The sequence below is a fragment of the Sarcophilus harrisii genome, chromosome 6 (assembly GCF_902635505.1).
Source record: "Sarcophilus harrisii chromosome 6, mSarHar1.11, whole genome shotgun sequence".
Taxonomy (NCBI): Eukaryota; Metazoa; Chordata; class Mammalia; order Dasyuromorphia; family Dasyuridae; genus Sarcophilus; species Sarcophilus harrisii.
The window spans coordinates 310,478-331,264 of NC_045431.1; the positions used below are offsets into that span (position 1 = coordinate 310,478).

The 20,787-nt window shown below is 44.2% G+C and overlaps 1 protein-coding gene across 6 annotated transcripts in view; it reads left to right on the forward strand.

Moving 5' to 3' along the window:
- Positions 1 to 20,787, forward strand: part of PPP2R2C (protein phosphatase 2 regulatory subunit Bgamma) — a 301,475-nt gene that overhangs the window by 94,233 nt on the left and 186,455 nt on the right. The window contains exon 1 of one of the 6 annotated variants that reach the window (XM_031943422.1): positions 12,668 to 12,966. The exons of 3 other annotated variants lie outside the window; for them this stretch is intronic. In XM_031943422.1, coding sequence (XP_031799282.1) covers positions 12,897 to 12,966 — 70 coding nt within the window. In that variant the 5' untranslated portion in view covers positions 12,668 to 12,896. Of the gene's footprint in view, positions 1 to 12,667; positions 12,967 to 20,787 lie in introns of those variants that run through there. 2 more of the 6 variants (XM_031943423.1, XM_031943420.1) reach the window with 2 other exon arrangements.

The following is a 20,787-nucleotide window of genomic DNA, read 5'->3' on the forward strand; positions in this document are numbered from 1 at the left end:
TCTCTTCTTTCTTTCCTTTCTTTTCCCTTCCCTTCCTTCTTCCCTCCCTTTCTTTCTCCCTCTCTTTCTTCCTCCCTCCCTCCCTTCCTCTTTTCTTTCCCTTCTTTCTCATTTAGTTCTTTCCCACCTTCCCTTCCTCCCTCCCTCCCTTCCTACAATCAGGAAGATCTGAGTTCAATCCAGCCTCAGATTCTTACTAGCTTGTGACCCTGGACAAGTCACTTAATCTGTTAGCTTCAGTTTCCTCATCTGTAAAATGAGCTGGAAATAAAATAGTCAAACCACTCTAGTAACTCTTCCAAGAAAATTTCAGATTTAGTCACAGAGAGTTAGAGATGATTGAGATAACTGAACAAGCACCCCTTCTGGCCCTTACTTCAAAGGAACACAGAATTTAGTTGGGAGATAAGACATGCACAGGAAGGGGAGATCATGCAGGAATGGAGATCTAGCACTCTCTCACTGGACTCTCATAAGCCCCTAGCAATGCCAGGATTAGTAGCTCACCTTTACAGTAGAGGAAACAAAGGCCAGAGAGGGATCCATTTTCCCACTGCTACCAAGAGAAGAGTTCCTGGTTTCCAGCTGAGGCTGTGTCTGTTTCATTACTCACCCTGAATCAGGCCCATGGGAAACACCTGCTGGAGGTGCTGTCTGTCAGAAGCAGTTGTGGCGAGGGCCGCTGGAAGAAGTTTTAGGTATGACTTTGGAAGCCCAAGTTAGGATTTCACATAATTCATTTACTCCCTGTGTGTCCTCAAGTTCCGATCTCTCCACCTCAATACCCTCATCTGGACTCAGTGACCCTTCCAGCTCCCATGATTTCATTTGATTATATCGACTGCTGTATCCAAAAAGGTCTGGTACACTCAGAAATACTCTTCACTCCCTAATTTCCTTCCCTGAAGTGAGCAGTTCTGCTCTCAGGGGAAAAGAGGTGGAGGACCAAGTTCCTGGCTACGTAAATTGGAGCAAAAGAGCTCCCCCAATTTGGGGATGCTGTAGTATAGCACAAATGACACTGCATATACTTTACTTCCCCTCCATGAATTCTAAGACAGTGACATTGGCCTTGGTCTTCATCAAACAAGACAGTCCATTTCCTTTCCTTTAGACTGTAAAGACAGTCTTTGTAGCTCTGGGGAGGAACATGATCCTGGCACTTGTCGGTACTTAGCCAATGTTTGCTGGTTGACCATCTGAATGGATACTTGAGTCTTTGGAGGGTTAAGTGATCTATTCCTACTGATGTAGGAGTATGGGATGGGTTTTTGAAAATAGAAAAAATGAGTCACCTGGCATTAAGTGACTTTCTCCCCTCCTCCAATCTGTTCAATTTTATAATCTGGGATAAGATAAAGAGGATTTTTTAGCTGCTGCTTCTCAAGCCTCTTTGTTTATTTTCAAATTGCCTTTGAAGGAGCTTTTCCTATGGTTGGAGACTCCTGATCTGCCAGGTTTGGGGAGCAGAGATCGTCTGAGTGAAATGTCACTAGGATTTAGAGAAAATAATTTTGTTTGACCTCTCTCTGTCTCTACTCAATATTTCTTGAATATCACTGTTTCAGATGTGGGCTGAGCTGGGGGGTTTATCTCAACTTCCCCGGAGGGCAAGGTTTTCATTAATCTGTGAGGACATGGACCACATAGAGCTTATATAGCCTTCCAAGTTAGAAACATTCCCACCTTCTAAGCAGCCTCAAGTGTTCTGCTGAGTTCAACTTAACAGATGTTTGCTGAAGAGCCCACTGGAGTGGTTATATTTCCACTGAAGTCTTCCTCTCATGGCTTACGGCCTTGAAAACCATTATGGTAGAATCCAAGCACTGATAGGTCTGACCAAGCTGAAGAGACTGATTACTGGTTGAATAATGGTTTTGGTGTTAGGGATCCCAAGAGCAGGCCAATAAGTCTTGCATCTTGAACTGGGTGAAACCAGTAAGTATCTGAAGCAGAATACAGGCCCATTTGCCTGATTATAACTCCAGAGCCAATGTGGCTCAGTGCACAAAGCACTGGCTCTAGATTCAGAGGCTGTAGGTTCAAATCCCACCTCTTTGTGCTTTCTACCTTTGTGACCTAAAGCTCATGGCCTCTGAGATCCCTTTTCCTCCCTCATTCTTGTGAACTGTAAAATAAATGGATTGGATTATGGCTTCTGTAGTCTCTTCTACCAGAAAGCTGGTCAGTGGGGGGAGAAATAGGAGCCTATCAACTGTTGATTAAGGTCTACTAATGCCTTGGTGGGGACTGCAATCTGTGCTGGAGAAGGGGCCACTCCCACTAGTGACATTACATCCCCTAGAAGGACCAAAGAATGAGGGATGCCGGTGAGTGGACAAAGCTCCCAATTCTTTGCGGAGGTGGGGAGCACAAGCTGTTTTCCTGCGTGTCCTCCCTTTCTTGGCAAGATCCCTCTGGTTTGCTCATGCCATAGCCTCCTCGGGGACTGCAGCTGTCCTTAAAGGCCATGACAACATTTTCAACGTTTGTGTCCTCAGTTCTGAGTGTGTGTGATAAGGGGCTAGGTTAAACATTTGATTATTTGGATTTAACTGGGGGTAGGGGGGAAGCAGAAGAGTCTTTCCTATTTCCAGGTCCCCACATAAGCACTTTTTATCTGTCAGGCCTTCCTACTGCCTGTGACCTTTCCTCTCCACCTAAACACAATGTGTTTTGGAGGTTCAGGAGTTGGTCTCCCCTCATCCCTGGCTGCAGGGCTGCCTCTGAATAGCTGCCTTCCTGGTTTCATCCTTTAGCTTTTACATCCACGATAGTATTCTTTGCTTTCCTTTTGTGCATGTCTCTGTGTGTGTGTGTGTGTGTGTGTGTGGAGCGTGTACATATACCCCTAGCGTACATATATGTAAAATTTTGTCTCTTCAACCAGATATTAATGGGTGCAAATGTTATTATGATTATTTTTTAGCTGAGGAGACAGGATCACGGGGGTTAAATTGCTTGATCAAAGTCATACAACTAGTAACTCTAGCCTTTTTGAACGAGGGGGTAGAATCTCAGGCAGCTATTTTAATCACAGGCAAGCTATTGCTGAAGGCCCATCGTCACCCTGTTTTCTTTATCTGCAATCTGACTCCCTGGCCAGTGAGAAAACGCCAGACACAAAATGCCCGAAAGGGACACTCCCAGACAAAGTGTCCTACTTCCTCCAAGAAGGCAGCACAGGACATAGGAAGAAGAAAACTTCTTCAAAACTGCAGACAATACAACGTCTCCTTCCTGAGCCTCAGAGCTGGCTAAATTAAGCTCACTTCTCTCTCTCTGTGGCTGCCTCCTGGCTTCCTTCAAGTCCTTGCTAAACCTGACCTTTCATTGGACGTCTGTCCCAGTCTCCCTGCATTCTAGTGCCTCCCTCCTATCAATCATTTCCAATTGATCTCCTCCATGACTTGTCTGCACCTAGTCACTTATGTGTTTTCTCTTCCCCGCTCTGAGTCCTCCCTTTAGACTGTGCTTCTCAGGGGCAGGATTCTCCAGCTCTCTCTGCATCTCAGACATTTATCTCAGCACCTGGGACAGAGAAGGTACTTAAATTAACATTTTCTGACCGACAGACAGACAGACCACCAAAAACATCGAGTTTAGTCAGTATATGCTCTAAGAAGAGCTAGTAAGCCATGACTCTGTTCTGGGTGCTGGGTATACAAAGACATGAAACAATCTCTATCTCAAGAAGTGAATGTTCCTTCAAAGGAGACACACAGAGATGTATACTCACATACACACTTGTATAAATAGATGCACACACATGGAAATAAAGCTGCAAACACATATTTATAAGTACACACGGCATGGATACCAGCAATAGAAGATATATACATCTATGATAGTTTGAAATGGAGGACACTAGGAACTGGGGGAATCAGGAAAGGCATCAGGTCGCCTTTGATACTTGAACTGTGTTTTGGCGGAAGAGAAGGATTCACTGAGACTGACACAGGATCAGGCAGTGTCTTCCAGATGATGGAGACATCCAGTGCAAAGCCATGGCGTGCCAAGGTAAGAAGGACCCGGAGAAGGACAGTTTGGCTGTTTTGTGTTGATCAATGGTTGTGTCTGACTCTTCATGATCCTATTTGGGGTTTTCTTGACAAAGTTACTGAAGTGTTTGGCCATTTCATTCTCCAGCTCATTTTTATAGATGGGGAAGCTGAGGCAAACAGGGTTAAGTATCTTGCCCAAGGTCATGCAGCAAGTGAGCATCTGAAACTAGGTTTGAATTTAGGAAGATTTCCTTACTCCAGGCCTGGCGTTCTGTGCACTATAGTGCCACCTCCCTGCCCACATTACTGTTATTCCCTTCCTTAAATGTCCCAGTGCTGATGACATCCTACATGCTTCTGGGTGTTTAGCAGATTGCATATATGCATTTCACTTGTCCTTTCCCTTCCCTCCCCCAACAAGTTCCATATCATCAACCTAAAGGGTCTTGTATTCAGATCACATAGACCTAGAAGGGACTTTGGAAGAACCATCAATCTAATCTGCTTACTTGCTTAATGAGACAAGTACATAGAAAGAGTTTAAGTGATTTTGCCAAGATCGCACAGTCTAGGAAGTATTAAAATTGGAGCTTAAAGCCTGGTTCTCTATCCACCCATCCACCCAGTGCTCTTTTCAAAGCATCTCCCCATTTTTTTCCCATTTCAAATATTGCTATATCGCTTCTATTTGGTTCAATTTTTGATGTCTGTGAAAAAGAGGGGTCTTATCTCCTGAGTTAAAAGAGAAGCTAATTGCAGTTAGGGACCAAAGTCTATGCTCTTTGTTATAGTCCTTGGTGCTGAGTCCAGACTTCAAGACTTTTGGAGTTCAACTCCCATCTGAACAATAAACAAACCATAAATGTGATGTGTAATAAGTTTTTGTATGCATCATAAACTACATAAAAATCCCTAGAAATATGATTGGCACTGAGAAGCATTTGACCAGAAAGCTCCTCATGCTAGTCACTAGAGAGCTCGCATGAGGAAGAAATTTTGTCAGTGTAGTTAATGTACCAAAGAGTTCTTTCCGAAAACGGTCATAAATGTCCACAAGGGTCTACTCAGGAGATGATCCAGTTTTTGCCGAGTGTGGATTTTGAAAGTTCACAGGTAGGATATGTATATTCCCCTGATTTAAAAGTTGTGTCAGTTTAAGAGAGACAGAGGGCTCCTGGCAAAGAATTGTGTACAAAAATTTACTGTTGACTCTCATAAGAAGGACAAAGATAAAGAATTGATGTTGTCTTATTGGAAGCTCACTAAGGAATTCTACCAACTTAGGTCATCTAGCATGCAAAAAACCCTAACCCTAAGCGTTTCTCTGCTCTGTCACACTATATGCAGCAATAGTATTTTGTCTCCCATCCTTCCGCCATGCTCCACCCTTCTCCCCACCTGCCCAGCTTCTGGTAGCTCCAAGTGCTTCAGAAACATTATCGAATTAGCAAGAGTAAGAATGATGGCTCACATTTGGGGAATGAATACGGAACTTTATGTTATGCAACGTGTTTTTTCTCAACAGAATCCTGTGGTTTAAGTAGTACAAGTGATAATAATATTTTATAAGCTCAGAAAGTAGAAATCTGCCTGTTCCCATGGCTAATGAACCACAGAGCTGAGGATCACACCCAAGTTTTTGTAACTCATAATGCATCAGACTACATATTGAATTATCTCCTTGATTTGTTTGATTTTAAAAATATCTCCTCTGGGTTTATAATCAACATATTACCAATGAAATTAAACCCTGATGCTAAATTCACCCATGAATGGAAGAAAGCTCAAGGACAGCTCACTGAGAAATAAGGACAGAAAAGATCTGTGTAGCTCAGAGCATGTCTTCTGTTTCACTGTGGGAGGATTCTATTGCAGGAGTTGAGGGGAGGAGATCATGGGTTCTTGAAGCATGTGAACTTTTCAGAAAAAAAAAACTACTTTGATAACTGTATTTCATTATGATTAATATTCTTTGTAATGCTATATGTTTTATTTTGGGCCTTTAAAAGAATCATTTGAAGAAGCTGCACGGTCATTCATGAGGTCCTATATTCTACACGAGGGCCTTGCTTTGAGAAGGTTAGATCAGAGCACGGATTCTTCATGTGTCTGGTGTCATATATGCTTCTGATGGAGTTAAGTGGGAATCTGTCGCCCCCTTCTCAGAATCACATTCCTAAATAATTGAAAACAGGGTTAAGTTTCAGTTAGAGTTTAGTGAAATTGAGATGGAATTTTTTCTCTTTCCACATTCTAAGACCCCTGAAATCTAGCCCTAGATTAAGACCTCAGGCTGGACAGCCATGGATTAGGGTGTTTCTGGAGGTCCCTGACAATTATAGGATTCTATGACCCAGAGTAGGCAACTCTTTTTTTCTTTCTTTTTTTTCTTGTTATTTACAACATTATTTCTTAGCTAATAAGAGATTGTTTTCAAAATTAATATCTTTTTTTAATTATAGCTTTTTATTTACAAGTTATATGCATGGGTAATTTTACAGCATTGATAGCTGCCAAACCTTTTGTTTCAATTTTTCTCCTCCTTCCCCCGACCCCTTCCTCTAGATGGCAGGTTGACTGATACATGTTAAATATGTCAAAGTATAAGTTAAATACAATATATATATACACATGACCAAACAGTTATTTTGCTGCACAAAAAGAATCGGACTTTGAAATAGTGAACAATTAGTTTGTGAAGGAAATCAAAAATGCAGGTAGACAAAGATAGGGGGATTGGGAATTCTATGTAATGGTTCATAGTCACCTCCCAGAGTTCTCTCGCTGGGTGTAGCTGGTTCAGTCCATTACTGCTCTATTAGAACTGATTTGGTTCATCCCATTGCTGAGGATGGCCAGGTCCATCAGAATTGATCATCATATAGTATTGTTGTTGAAGTATAGAATGATCTCCTGATCCTACTCATTTTACTCAGCATCAGTTCATATAAGTCTCTCCTAGGCAACTCTTTCAAGCCGGTATCATGAGTTTCTTGGTGAGTGAGAGTTATCTGAGGTGTATCCTGGGAACCGTTTCCACCAGAGTACAGGGTGGGTCACCAGGTGTTTGGAACAGACACGCAGGAACTTGAATGGAAGGCAGGCCTAGTATACAGGTGTGAAAGCTGGAGGAAGCTGTCTTTAACTAGGGGAATGGCGGTACAAAATCTGCTGCTTAAAGTGTATGTGCTGATGTGTGTGTGTGGGGAATCTTTTGGACTGTGTTCTTTCTATTCTTTGAGGTTTGGGGGTGGACAAGAGTATGACGACTTGAATGTCCAACTTCTTATTCACCTTCACTGGTCTGAAATGGAAGGTATTGAGGTACTGGTGTGATGTCTAGTTTTGGCAAAGGTGGGGTGAGAGAGACCTGTGGAATATGAACCAGAACTCGAGGTTGTGAGGAATCTGAGGGTTTGGGGCTCCCCCAGTCTGGAAGTTTGCTCTTTTTGCTAACTTGGCTCTCTGCTTATCCCGCCAGAGACAACACAGGACTCTGTGAATGTGCAAGTTATGCATGGCTGGGTCTTAGGAATAAATCAAAATATCACTGAGATTGTGCACTGGTCCAACAAGTCTTGAAAAGAATCTTTCATGAGCCATTGAAATTCAATTCAACAAACATTAGGCACCTTCTCTAGGAAAGTACTACATGGAAAACCAGGAGTGCATAGCATTATGATACATTTTTATCATGCTCATCCCCTGTCTAGAATATAAATCCCCAACAATTGGAGCTCTAAAGATGGAGTGGAATGACGTGGAGGATCACGAGTTCCTGATTACTAGGGAATCAGTTTTTGGGCTTGTTGTGGGTGGATTCCTGCTCAGGTTGCAGGCGGACTAGATCAAGGATGTCAAATTCAAATAGAAATGGTGCAGATTGACTTAAAGAACCCAAACCTAACACTATACATGTGGATAGTGACAAGGAAGACTTGTGCCTATAGAAAGCTTTTCATTGTATCATATTGTAATGGATTATCTTAAGGTCAATGGTGCTAGAGTGAGGGAAGAGAGAGGAAGAGGAACGGCCTAGCCTGCTTGACTGGGGTGGAGCCTTAGACACTGAATTCAATTCAGGAGACTTTGTCATATGGTTCTCTTCCAGACACTGGGAAGAATACAAAATCTAGAGGAGACACGATCCCTTGCTTTATGCAAGTGGAATCATGGAAACTGAAGGGGGATTGGGAAAGGTTTCATGTAGAAGGTTGTACTGGAGATGAAACCTGAAGAAAACTAGGGGCTCTGAAAAGCGGCGGTTCAGTAGATCATTCCAGGCGTGGAGGACAACAGATGCAAAGATTTAGAGGTGGGAGGTGGAGCATCCTGGAAGGAGCAGTAAGCAGATCAGGCGGCTGGACTATTAAAAAGTGTATGGGAGTAGTGTCTAAGAAAACTACAAAAGCAGAAAGGGCTCAGCTTGGGGAAAATGGTGCATGACGGGAAGAGAAGTATATGGTTGCCTCTAGAGGAAAGTGGCCTTTGAGGGAGGAGAGACCGAGAGTAAACCTTTACTTTCAGAAATGTACTTTGGCTTTGTGAGAGGGACAAAGGAAGGAGCCCAACAAAATGCTAAAGGAAAATGGGATGGGACAGTGTTTGCCCTCCAGTGAAGGGATTGCAGATGCTCTTTCCAACAATGGAGGGCGTCCCAGAGAGGAATCTGCATAAGGGGACTAAATAATAGTTGCTTTTATATATATATATGTAGGGAATTGCATTGAAGTGTATGACTGTTGCCAAAACAGATCACCTGTAGACAACCTTCTGGTAGTGAGGTGCACTGGGTCAGAGGTATAGTCTCTGGCTGAACGTGTATCAGGGATATTGTCATTACAGTTATTGTGATTATTAATGATTGCCAGCATTTATATAGTTCTTTACAAATATCCAATAAACACTATGTCATTTTTGTTAATAACCCAGGAACTCGGTGCCCTTAAAATGGGGACACCATTTTACAGATGAGGAAACAAGGTCAAAAAGATGAATTCACTTTCTCAGGGTGATATAGCCAGGAAATATTGGGAGCTGGGATTTGAACTCTACAGCTGCAGCTCTCTCCCCTCTGTTTTCTCAAGAAACTGAATGGCATCTTTGGTCATCGTAACACTTGGTCATGGAAATCCACCGATGTTTGTCTCGGTCCCCTCCTCAAGAGTTTCCTTTTAACAAAAAAACAAAAACAAAAAAAAAAAAACAACTTGAATTAATGACTTTATGAAATATTCAGGATTTCTAGAGATTCAAACTGCTTTCTTAAATCAGTGATAATGCAGGGAGAAAGATTATTATTACAAGGAATTCCAAAGGCTACACATATTAGCAACTAATAATTCAAAAATCTAATATCTGTTTCGAGTGAACCTTGAAAGCTGGGGGTGGTTAACCTTTTTGATGTCAGAAATGCTTCAGAGATCTGGGAACGCTTATGTGCTTTCTCAGAAGCATTTTTAAATGCATTAACATAGAACACAAGAATCACAAAGGTTACTCATTATTTTGTAACTCAGTTATCAAAATATTTCAAAACACAGTCTCTACTTAGGTATATGATAGAAAACCTTTTTAAAAAATTTTTTAAGAGTAGGTTTACCAACCAGTTCGTAATTTATCATAGAGGCTGTTTCTAACTTCTAAGTATTATGACTTTTATTTTTATTGTGCTAATCCTAAATGAGTGCCATGATCTATAGAGCAAGAAAAATTAATGACTATTCCAGTGCTTAGTACACTGTAAGCATGAAGAAAACATTCATTTAATGGGAAAAACCAATGAAAGATATAGTAAAAAGGGATTAAATTTCAATGTAGTAGTTTCAACAGAAATTTCAAAGGCAGTCTTACTATCAATATACCTTAATTAAAGATTACAAAGCACTTTCCTCACAACAGACCTGGGAGGTAGGCAGTATGACTAAAGGTAGTCCCATTTAGAAGCTGAGGCTCAGAAGAATGAAGGCATACAGTGAAACCAATTTTGAACCAGGCATCTCCTCTTGTCAATGCAATCTTCAACGAATGGTGATTTAGCCTCTACTAGAAGACCTTTAATGATCAAGAACCCACTCCCTGCAGAAGCTGTCCATCCCTTGAGGTAGTGTGGGGCCTTCGGAGTCAGGAATTCCTGATTTCAAATTCCAGCTCAGACACTTATTAGTTATGTGATCCTGGGCAAGTCATATAAATTCTACCTGCCTCAGTTTACCTTATAGAATTATTGCCGAGGATCAAATGAGACAATATTTGTAAAGTGCTTCATAAACCTAAAGATGCTGCATACATGCTAATTATTTATTATAATCCTTAGACCCAGCCTAAATAAGCTTCTCCATAACCTCAGTTCATTATCTCTCTTTGTGCCCTTTGAGAGCAAGTGGAACAGGACAAGGGTTTTTTTTTTTTTTTTTTTGCCCCCACATGACAACCCTTCTACTTTTTTTTTTTTTTGGACGAGGCAATTGGGATTAAGTGACTTGTGCAGGGTCACACAGCTTTCTTAAATGTTAAGTGAGGCCAGATTTGAACTCAGGTCCTCCTGATTTCAGGGTTGATGCTCTATCCACTACACCAACTAGCTGCCCCTTAACTCTTCTAACTTAATTGCAGTCAGAAGTCATGTCTTCCTAATTTTTCTCCCATCTTCTGACTTAGTTGGGGACTCTACTCTGGACATGCTTATTTGGCAACTTACTTCCCAAAAGACGTACCCAGAAGTTAGCGCGGTGTTGAACCTGTAATTGAAGCACCAGCACAGAATGCCTCAGCTCCCTCATTCTGAGCAGTTTCAGTCTTTGAAAAATAGATTTTTATTGCTATCTTTTGTTTTTATGTTGCCTAGATTTCTCCCTCCCCCACTCCCCGCTCTGTCCCAGATAGCTTCCCTTAATAACAAAGAGTCTGTGTTAGGTTTTCTTCCTCTGTGACACGGTGGATCCAGACCGGGTTTAGAATTTACCAATTCCCCCACCTACCCCCAAGCTCAAATCTTTTTCTTGACACTCCTTTTCTAGTCAGGCTCCTTGGCCCTGGATTTGCATAATTAACTCCCTGGACTAAAGAACTTTGCCTTTATTTCTGTTACACGTCAGATCATCGCATTCCCTCCCGCCATCATTGTAGCCAGCTGAGATTTGGAGTAGGGGGTCTCGGAAACGTCATCTGACAAATTCTCTTCTTTTCTTGGTGTTGTCTGCAAATGATAGTATGTGACTCCCCATGCTCATCTGGACTGCAGTAGTTTTATCAGTCACAAATCTGCTAGGTGGAACTGCGCAGGGTCCGACGTGCCTGACACCTCTACTAGAGACTTCTCTCCCCAATCGTGAGCTCAGTGGGCAAGGTCAGCCCCTTATCAGAAATGTTATCCAGTACCATGTTCAAACTTCTCTTACCAACCAAGAGCTGCCAACAAAGGAAATGAGGTTTAGGTGAGCAATCTCCCTGGGCCCATTTCCTCATCTTTTTTTTTTTTCCTGAGGCAATTGGAGTCAAGTGACTTTCCCAGGGTCACACCCTAGGAAGTGTTAAATGTCTGAGGTCACATTTGAACTCAGGTCCTCCTGACTTCAGGACCGATCTCCTCATCTTTAATGAGAGTATTGGGCTATTCCGGTATGTTTCTGTTTCCACACAATGGTCTAGGAACCAAGCTAGGGACTCTTGCCAGACGAGGCCTGCCAGGGCCCTCTGCCCTGGTACGGTGCCCTGGTAATAAAACCAGACTCAGTCAGAAGCCCCAGTCCTAGTTATGGACAAAGTCATTTCATTTCGCTTGGCCTCCATCATCTTATCTGTAGAATGGGCATAATATAACTCATTGGATCCCCAGAGTATTGTATGTGGCAAGCTGCAAAAGAGACATTAAAAAGGTCAACTTGGAGTGCCGGGGTGGGGGAGTCTCTGGCACACCTGGGACGCGTCTTGGGGCGAGGGGCCACCTCGGGATCCAGGATGGCAGAGGCGGAAAGCACCCAGAACGTGGACTGCCAGAACGGGCTGGGAAGGACGTAGGACATACAATGTCAGATGTGGGGGATCCTGGCAGAGGAGCCGAGCCTTGCAGGCCCTTGGAGATCCCGATCTCATCCACGCCCGGGAGAAACTGAGGCACAGCAGCCCTCGCCCCCGTGGTGCCCAGCCCCCAGCCTCCCGGCCCCGCGCTCTCCTCCCCCCATTCGGACGGCCTCCCCGCCGCCCGGCCCCCTCCCCCCGGCGGTGGCGACTTTCCGTAATTACCTGCAGTCTCATTTTTCACTCGCGCCCGTGCAGCCCCTGCGCGCTCGGGTGGGTGGCGGGAGGCGGGCTGGGAGGGGCCGGAGCGGATGCAGCAGGGGCGTGTGACTGCACTGGTGTCGGCGGGAGCGGCGGCGGCGGCGGCGGCGGAGCAGCAGCAGAGCCCAGCCCAGCCTCGCGAGCGCCCTTTGCTGCAGTCCCTCGGAACCCCCTGGCCGGCGGCAGCGGAGGGCGGCGGGAGCTGGCTGGCACGGGCCGACCCCGGCGAGCCCCGCCCGGCTGCTCGAGGAAGCGCGGGGCCGGGCTGCGGGCTTTCTGCCCCGGGCGCTCGCGGACCACCTCGGGCTCCCCCGCCCCGGGCTGCGCTTCCCCCCACCCCAGGCTCCCCCCCCCCCCCCCCCCCCCCCCCCCCCCCCCCAGCCGCCGCGGCGTTTCCCGTCCTCCGGGTTTTTTTTCCTGAGCTCCCTCCCCCGCACGTGCATCCCGAGCCCAGCCCGGGCTGCGGCACCAGCCCTCAGGATGCTGCCGCTGCGCCCCGGAGCCCAGGCAGCCCCCCGCCGCTGCTAGGCAGCATGGCCGGTGCTCTTGCGACGACCTCTACTGCTTCACTCCGTCCACTGCGGCTGGGCATGCTGAGGAGCCCTGCTGTCAATGGGCGAGGACGCGGACGCGCGCAAAATTAACCACAGCTTCCTCCGAGACCACAGCTATGTGACCGAAGGTAACACCCCCGTTGTCCTCCCCATCCTCCTGGCCGGGGGGCCGGGCTCCCCATGCCCTCGGAAGGTCTGTCTGGATCGATCGGCTGGTGTGTGCGCGCGCGTGTGTGTGCGTGTGTGTGTGTGCGCGTATGTGTGTGTGTGTGTGTGTGTGTGTGAGGAGGGGGTCCCCATCCTGCCCCCGTTCTGGTATGATGGAGGCGATGGAATCGGTGTCGGTTTGCGGAGAGCCAGGCTGTTCTGTCATAATATGCTAAACTCGGGAGCCGGCGGGAGGGCCGGGCCGGGGGGGGGGGGCGCGGGGCCGGGAGTGGGGTGCGGGGCCGGGAGTAGGGCGCGGGCCCGGGCCCGGGCGCCCCGGCCCGGATTGCGCTAGGGCGGGTCGCCGTTGCGCCTTCCCCGGGAGGAGAGCGCGGACCGGGCTTTGCATAGCGAAGAATCTGTCCTAAATGCGGAGACTGGGTGGTGGGTGGGAAAGTTACCGGCTTGGAGATGTGGATGAGAAGAGTCTCCCTCTTCCCCCGGCAGCCTGCTCGGAGCCGGCGGGAGACAACGTTCCGGGGCGCTCTTTTCCCTGGGAGGAACCTGCACCTAAGAGAGATCTGGTGCACACTGTGTGTGTGTGTGTGTGTGTGTGTGTGTGTGTGTGTGTGTGTGTGTGTGTCTGTGTACGTGCATGTGGCTATACTATATATAATATAGATCTCCATGTATGCAGATTCATGCCAAAGGCAGCCAGTTTTTTAACGGGAGGGAAAAGCTGGGAGTCGATCAGTCGCTGCTTTCCCATACCGGGGATTTGGGCCACAGGAGGTGGGCAGCGGGCGCCAGGCGGCCTTCGGGCTTTTGCTGAGCCAGTGGCTGGAGGACCAGCCCCGTGGCCCTGCCCTTGCTCACACAGAGCTCCATGCTGAGAGCTGAAAAGTTAGTGTCTATAGCTGGGCCTTGCTGTCTTGGGCAGCCCCGGGTGCCAGGAGGGGCCGGCTTCCCTCTATGTAGGTCAGCAACTTCGAAGAATTTGTTTGCTTTGACCTTGCTGGGTGGCAGTGACACCCGGCATTGCTGGGTAGGCAGTGACACCCGGGATTGCTGGGTAGACCTTTTAGAGCTTCTAACCCAAAGTTCAATGTGGGGATTAGAGGGAAGCGCCAGGCCCGGGAGCCATTTGATGAAGGTTTCATCCCAGACTAGTGCCCTGCTGCAGCCTGGAATTGGCTCCCCTTGCCGGCCTCTGCATGCTGATGACGGGAGCTTTCCCCATTCCTGAGGGATGATTTTGAAGCCCTGAAAATATATGGCAAGATGCTTCTTCTTTGTTGTGAGGGTTTTAGAGCAGTGGGAGCAGTGTAGCCAGCGGGCTCTAAATCACCAGAAAGCCACTGCTCAATCTGCATGAATTCTCTCAAAATGAAGGAGTCTCCTGCTTTGCAGACAGAAGGGGTGGGAAAGTACACAGTACGTGGGCACGAGCCTGTCCACACACACTGACTGTGGGCCTAGTGCTGCATGCATACATTGCATGCTAAAGGGTCCTCATATACACAAATATACACTTAAAACCGATTCGTGGGTGTATACACACTCAAATATACATATATGGATGTGTGTGTGTGTGTGTGTGTGTATGCTTGCTCAGAAACACACAGAAATAGACATGCAGGACACACGGGGCCGAGGACTTGGAGGGCTGTGTGGTCACTGGCGGACATGCTCTCATGGGGATTCCTTTTTGGGTGTGGTTGGACTGTGGGGCCTCCCGGGACTCTAAAATGCTGGGATTCTGGGACTTGGGTTCAAATTCCAGTTGGGCTGCTTGGGATCTCTGTGACCTTAGGGCTGTCATTTCATGTGTGGCTCTCAGTTTCTTCATCTGTAAAAATAAGGTAGATCACGCTCATGTAGCCAACCTCCAAGGTCACTTTCAGTTCTAAAGCCTGTGACCCTCCCTGTGGATGTGCCTACACATTCAAAAGCCTCTTAAATGGAGACATGTACAGAGATACACCCCCTTATCATCTACAGGAGTTTGCAAAAATTGTTAACTCTAAGGGGTCGTCAACACCCCGGCTCCTTTAGCCTCCACAGGAAATAGAAACAGATCACTGCTGGGGCTTTTGTCAAGATGCTGCCAGTGACAACTGCGGTCCAGCAAATGCTGGCAATTAAATCCGGGTTCCATTTGAGGCCTTTTCTGCAATCATGACTCAAGCAGAGCAGAGTCTAATCGTTAACATGACCGCTGGGTGAAATTCGAGTGCTGTAATGATTTGGCTGAACTGTCACCATAGTGTCTTAAGCTTGGCAATGTCCCCTTCCGCACCGCTTGACACTGCTGACTCATACTGAGCCCTGGCATCTTCTGTGGGAGCTGATTCTTTGAGGAGGCAGAGAGGGAAAGGAGGAGAAGCTAGCTGCCTCCTGGGCCGGGGGGTGCAGGCCTTTCTGGCTGGGAAGCCAGTTTGCCATGAGGTTTTCTTTGGGGGCCGCAGCCCAGCACAGTAGGAGGGCTGCTGGGTCCCGGAGAGGGTATTTTCATCGGTGCACTGTGGGACAGATAGGGCACAGACTGCTGCTCACTTGTATCAGCCCCGAGTCAGTTCAGATAGAGAACACCTCCTGGCCAGGAAGCCCTGAGTTTAAGTTCCTTCTATGACACACACCTGGAGTTCAGGTCAAGTGAATTTCCTGGACAGAAATTCCAGGTTTTAAAAAATACTAAAAGAAGTAATTAGTTCTTTTCACCTAACTTAATGTCAATGGAATTACTGTTATTTTAAAAAATAATAATTGTATTTAAAATTTATAATTTTTTTACAAAGCAATTTACTTGTTTTCCCAAGGCAATGGGATTAGGTAAAGTAAATATTATTGTCCCCATTTGACAGATGAATAAACAAGTGTTGTTTTGATCTAAAGCACATAGTTTGTGATGGATTTTTTTTTTAAATATCTTCTTCCTTCCTATCCTCTTCCCTTCCAGTTCTGTTTATGGTTTCCTAAAGAAATTCTCTCAATTTCTGCCCTGTTTTTTTTTTTTTTTAGTGGGGGGGGTCTCTTTATTAAATTAATCTATTTTCTCTAAAGGCCAATTTTAATTTTTTTCATCTTTCCCTCTGAGAAGATTATACTTTTTGCCTTGTTCTTTTTATGTCAACTCTAAATTCCTGTTAATACCCAGAAGCTATTCAGGGGAAGGAAGCATGAGCTTCTCTTAGCCAGTGGGATCCTGTATTTCATAGATTCTGCAGCCAATGGGATCCTGTATTTCATAGATTCAAAGACTTAGAAGGTACCTTAAAATTTATGTGAGAGGATAATAAAATAAAAATGTGATTTTTTTCTATGAAAACTTATATGCTTAGCTTCCTCCCCTCAATAATCTATCCTCATATTGAGAACTCCTGTTGTAGAAGTATAGGAAAAAAAGTTAGAGCCAACAGGCCTTAGAAATCATCTTAGCCAAATCTCACATTTTTCTTAGGCAAAATAAATACTATCTTTGTACATGAATTGCTTGATATCATCCTATGAGTTAGGAGCAAAGTGAAGACTGGAATTCCATCATGACTTCCGGTCCTGCCCTTTCTTTTCACAGCATTTGGTACTTAGGACTTTCCTTTGATTTTGAGCAGGAGGTCCTTGTATTCCTGTAATGTGCCCATTTCTGATATTCCTAGCTTACTTTTGTAAGCCCAGATTCAATAGCCCTTCTGATAGTTACTATGGATATTGCTTCTGCATCTTTATAGGGAATATTGGAAAAACACTGCAAGGGAGGCAGTTGAATTGTCAACTGTCATGGTTGGAGAGAAACTTTGTGAGGAAACGAATGACTGGATATTTCTTTCTTGAGGGATTGAGGGAACTAATTAGAGACATTCCTAAGATACCTGAGTTTTAAGTCTTATGCTGTGAAGATTACAGGATAGTAAATTCATCACTAGAGGATTCTGGAGAGACTTTGTTACCCTGAGAAAGGTGAATGGTGAGGCTCTATTTCCAGAGGTGAAGAGCTATGAGCATTTACATTTAATATTCAGAGAGATCTTTGCATGTGATCTTTTTCACTGCGGTACATTGATGCATGTATTTTTTTTTTAAAAACATTACTAATAAATAATCATTAACATTGATGCTTCATTAAGCTTATTAAAAAGAGGGAAATGATCAATCAGACCCTCAACAAACATTTATTAAGTGTTTATTACTTGCCAGGCACAGCATTAGGTACTGGTGATAAAAATACAATGAATGAAACAATCCTAGCTCAGGAGGAACTGTTATTTTAATAGGGAGACAAGAATATACACATATGTACTTGTATACATGTATTTGTATGTGCATGTGTGTATATTACAATAGAATAAATAAAAATGAAGATAAAATAGCTTAATAGAAAATCATTTGCTCATGAGGCTGCCAGAAATTGATGGCATTAGAAAAGAAATCATATAGAAAGTGGTATTTGAAGTTCTTGTTGAAGCTTATTCCTCTCCAGGATCCATTTCTGACTCTTTCCATCACATCATTACAACAGCCTTCTTACCTTAGAAGCTAATTAAGCCCTTGGGCCCCATCCTTTTCTTGGTTAATTCCTCCTAGAATCTCCATTTTTAAGGAAATTTCTGAGCCTGGTCATGTCCTTATTTCTCTCCCAGGCTGAACTTTAGACTCTACAAACTTTCTTCATTATGACCTCAAAGAAGCACCTTTGTTACCCCCAACACCACCCCCACACATACACTCAATTTTCACTTAAATTTTCTTTTATGGATTGCCTGCTTCCATTAGAATGTAAGTTCTGTGGGAGTATATGTTTGTATTTGTATCCCTAGTATTTCAAAGGTCTCTTATTAAGTGTTGATATTGTTGTTAAAGAAAGAAGGGGATTCTGGGAAGAAGAGATGATTATGGAGTGCATCCCAGGCATGGAGAGAAGGCTGTCTGAAAGTAGTAGGAAACAAACCAATAGGAAGGGAGAAGTTGAAGATCCAAGAGAAAGAAGTGATTCCATGAAGATGGCAATCTATAGGAAAAACAGGATCAAAAGTATGTGAAGAGGCTTTAGCTCGGCCAGGAGAAAGGAATCTTTTGTTTTCAGAGACTAAGGGAAAGGAAAAGAAGTGGGGAATGATGTCGAGAGGTTTTGCAGGGAAGAGAGGGGGAGCAGAAGTGGTTCATGGGGAATGACCTCTATTTTCTATCATGTAGGATGCAAAATATTTGAGAGAAGGGAAGAGGAAAATAAGGGAGGATTGAGGATAGAAGAGAAGGTTTCTAATAGTCTCTATTTAGAATGAATTAGAAAACCACTTAAGGAAAAATAGGATTTTTTTGCTACGGTGAAGCTCAAGTTAAAGTTAGGTAACGTGAATTTATTGTGTACTGTTAGCACAATTTTATGAATTCCTCTAGCACTATTTAATAATACACCAAAAAGAACAGAGGTGGTAGATGGTGGGGATTATCCAGAGACGAGGTTTGCCAAGGGACGAACAGCAATGAAAGGTGATGAAGATATTCAATAGTAGATGACAGCGTAGAGTTGAATTGGCTAATTGTAAGTTGAGACTGGGAGGAGAGTGAGCAGGGAGGATGATTTGAGAAAGAAACAAGTGATGGAGCATTAAAGATCTTTATTAGGGTGAGGAATAGCTTTAGGAAAGGGAGAAAGAGAGAATGACTGGAGGTTACGGTCAGCCAGATGAGTCTAGAGCTTTTGATTAAAGAAGTAGAACACATGGGTAATGGGATCATCCTTCTGTGTGGCTCGAGTAGTGTGGAGAAGTATTACTACTACTAGTAGTAGCAGCAGCAGCAGTGGCAACGACGGTAGTAATAACCCTAGTAATAAAGTGCACATTTATATATTGCTTTATGGTTGACAAAGCACACACACACACACACACACACACACACACACACACATGCACACACATTCATTTCACTGGATCCTTACAACAATCCTATAAAGTTAGGCTGTTTGGTTTTACAGATGCAGAAAGGGAGGTTAAGAGATCAAATGCATTTTCAGGATCACAAATTAGTAAGTGTCTAAAGCAGAATTAAAATTCAGATCTCCTTGATTAATCTCTGGCACCTTATCCACCACACAACCTAGGTTTAAGGAGAATGAGCAATTGGGAGATCAGAAAATTTGAGGATATATTAACTTGAATATTGGAGTCTCCTAGTATAAAAGCAGGGATTAGGAAAGAGAGAAAGGCTGTGAACCAGGGGCTGAACTCCTCAAGAAAAGAGGGAGAATGATTGGGGTCTGGAACATGGGAACTACCATGTTTTGAATAGAATGGAAAATTTGAATCATGTGAACTTCAGAGGAGAGGTTGCCAATTTACGGCCGTAGAGTTAGGAAGTGGCAGTAGGCAACAAGAAGTTTTTCCGCTCCATCTCCAACACCAGTTGACTAGAGATGCAGGAATATCAGAAATGAGCTAAGTCTCAGATAATTTGACAGAAGTGCATGTTTTTAGAAAAGGAATTTTTCTCTAATTATTGCTGTGAATTGAATTTGAACTTAGAATTAATTGAATCGCAAGAGAGATAAGGAAATCTCAGAACTTATCCTTGATTACCTTAGAATCCAACACGAGAATTCAAAATTCAAAATTCAAGTAGATTGAGGAGTGAAAGTGTATATGGTTATAAACTAGTGTGCTGTACCATGCAGTAGATCCAACCCACAGAGGATGGTCAACTCAGAAATGCATTCCCACCATTCAGTTCAAGGTCTCTCAAAAATCATCTTTAGAAAGCTGTCTCCATAGCACAAACTGTTCAATCCAGTTCCAAGAGGAAATGTCGCTTCAGAATTTCTCAAAGATGAAAAGAGTGGAAACTCTTATTTCTTCCAGTCTCTCTGGAAACAAATTCTGAGTCCTTTCTGTACTTCGCTGTCTCTTTCTAGCCCTGACATTTATTAAATTCATTTTTCCATCTTCTCTGTGAGTATTTCAAATGCATATGTTGTCTTCTTTCAAAGGTTCTCCCTGCCAGGAACAGGAGAGGAAAGAGAAAAGACCTGGAATTAGAAATGGAAACCGAGGTGACTCCATTTCTTTCTTCTCCCTCATAATTAGAGCAATCCAAAGCTGTAATGGGATGCTTTCAGGACCAGTGAGTTCAACTTCAGCAACAGCTCTTTAAGCTGGACCTGGTTGACTTAGGGTTGGACTCTTTGGAGAAGAGTTTCTTTTTGGGGCAGGGCTTGGATCAGATAGTCACTGACAGTTTCTGAAATTTGATATCTCAATGATGTCCTAGGTTCTCGTTCTTTCTCAGTCTGCTCATTGCCATTATGGGATATTTAATCTCATTTCAGTTTCTCAGTGAGAAGCAAATTCTGCTAAACCTTGTTGAAGTCAGATGCTCTTATTAGTTTTCTTATGATCAGAAAAGCCTAAGTCTTAAGACTATCTAGTCCAGTTTCCTTATTTTAGATATCAAGAAACAAGTTTGGACTTGCACTCCTCAGAGTCAAATAAATGCAAAACGTGGTGATGTAAGCCACTGGAAAGCTCAAAATAAAGTTGCCTCAAGACAGTGGAGTGTGGGATTAGCATGGTATGGTGGAAAGGTAGAAAGAGACCTGGGCTGAAGTTCTGGTCTGGCCACTAACTGTTCGTGCCATCTTGAAAAAGACACTTATCTGTGGGTCTCAGTTTCTTCATATCAAGATTGAAATAAATCCCATCCAGGGCCCTTTGTGGTTCTGATGATTTTTTATCAAGCTAACATGATTTTCTTGCCCTGAGAAGAGCCTAAAGGTTTTCTCTCTTGGAGTTGTAGTAATCCACGTTTTT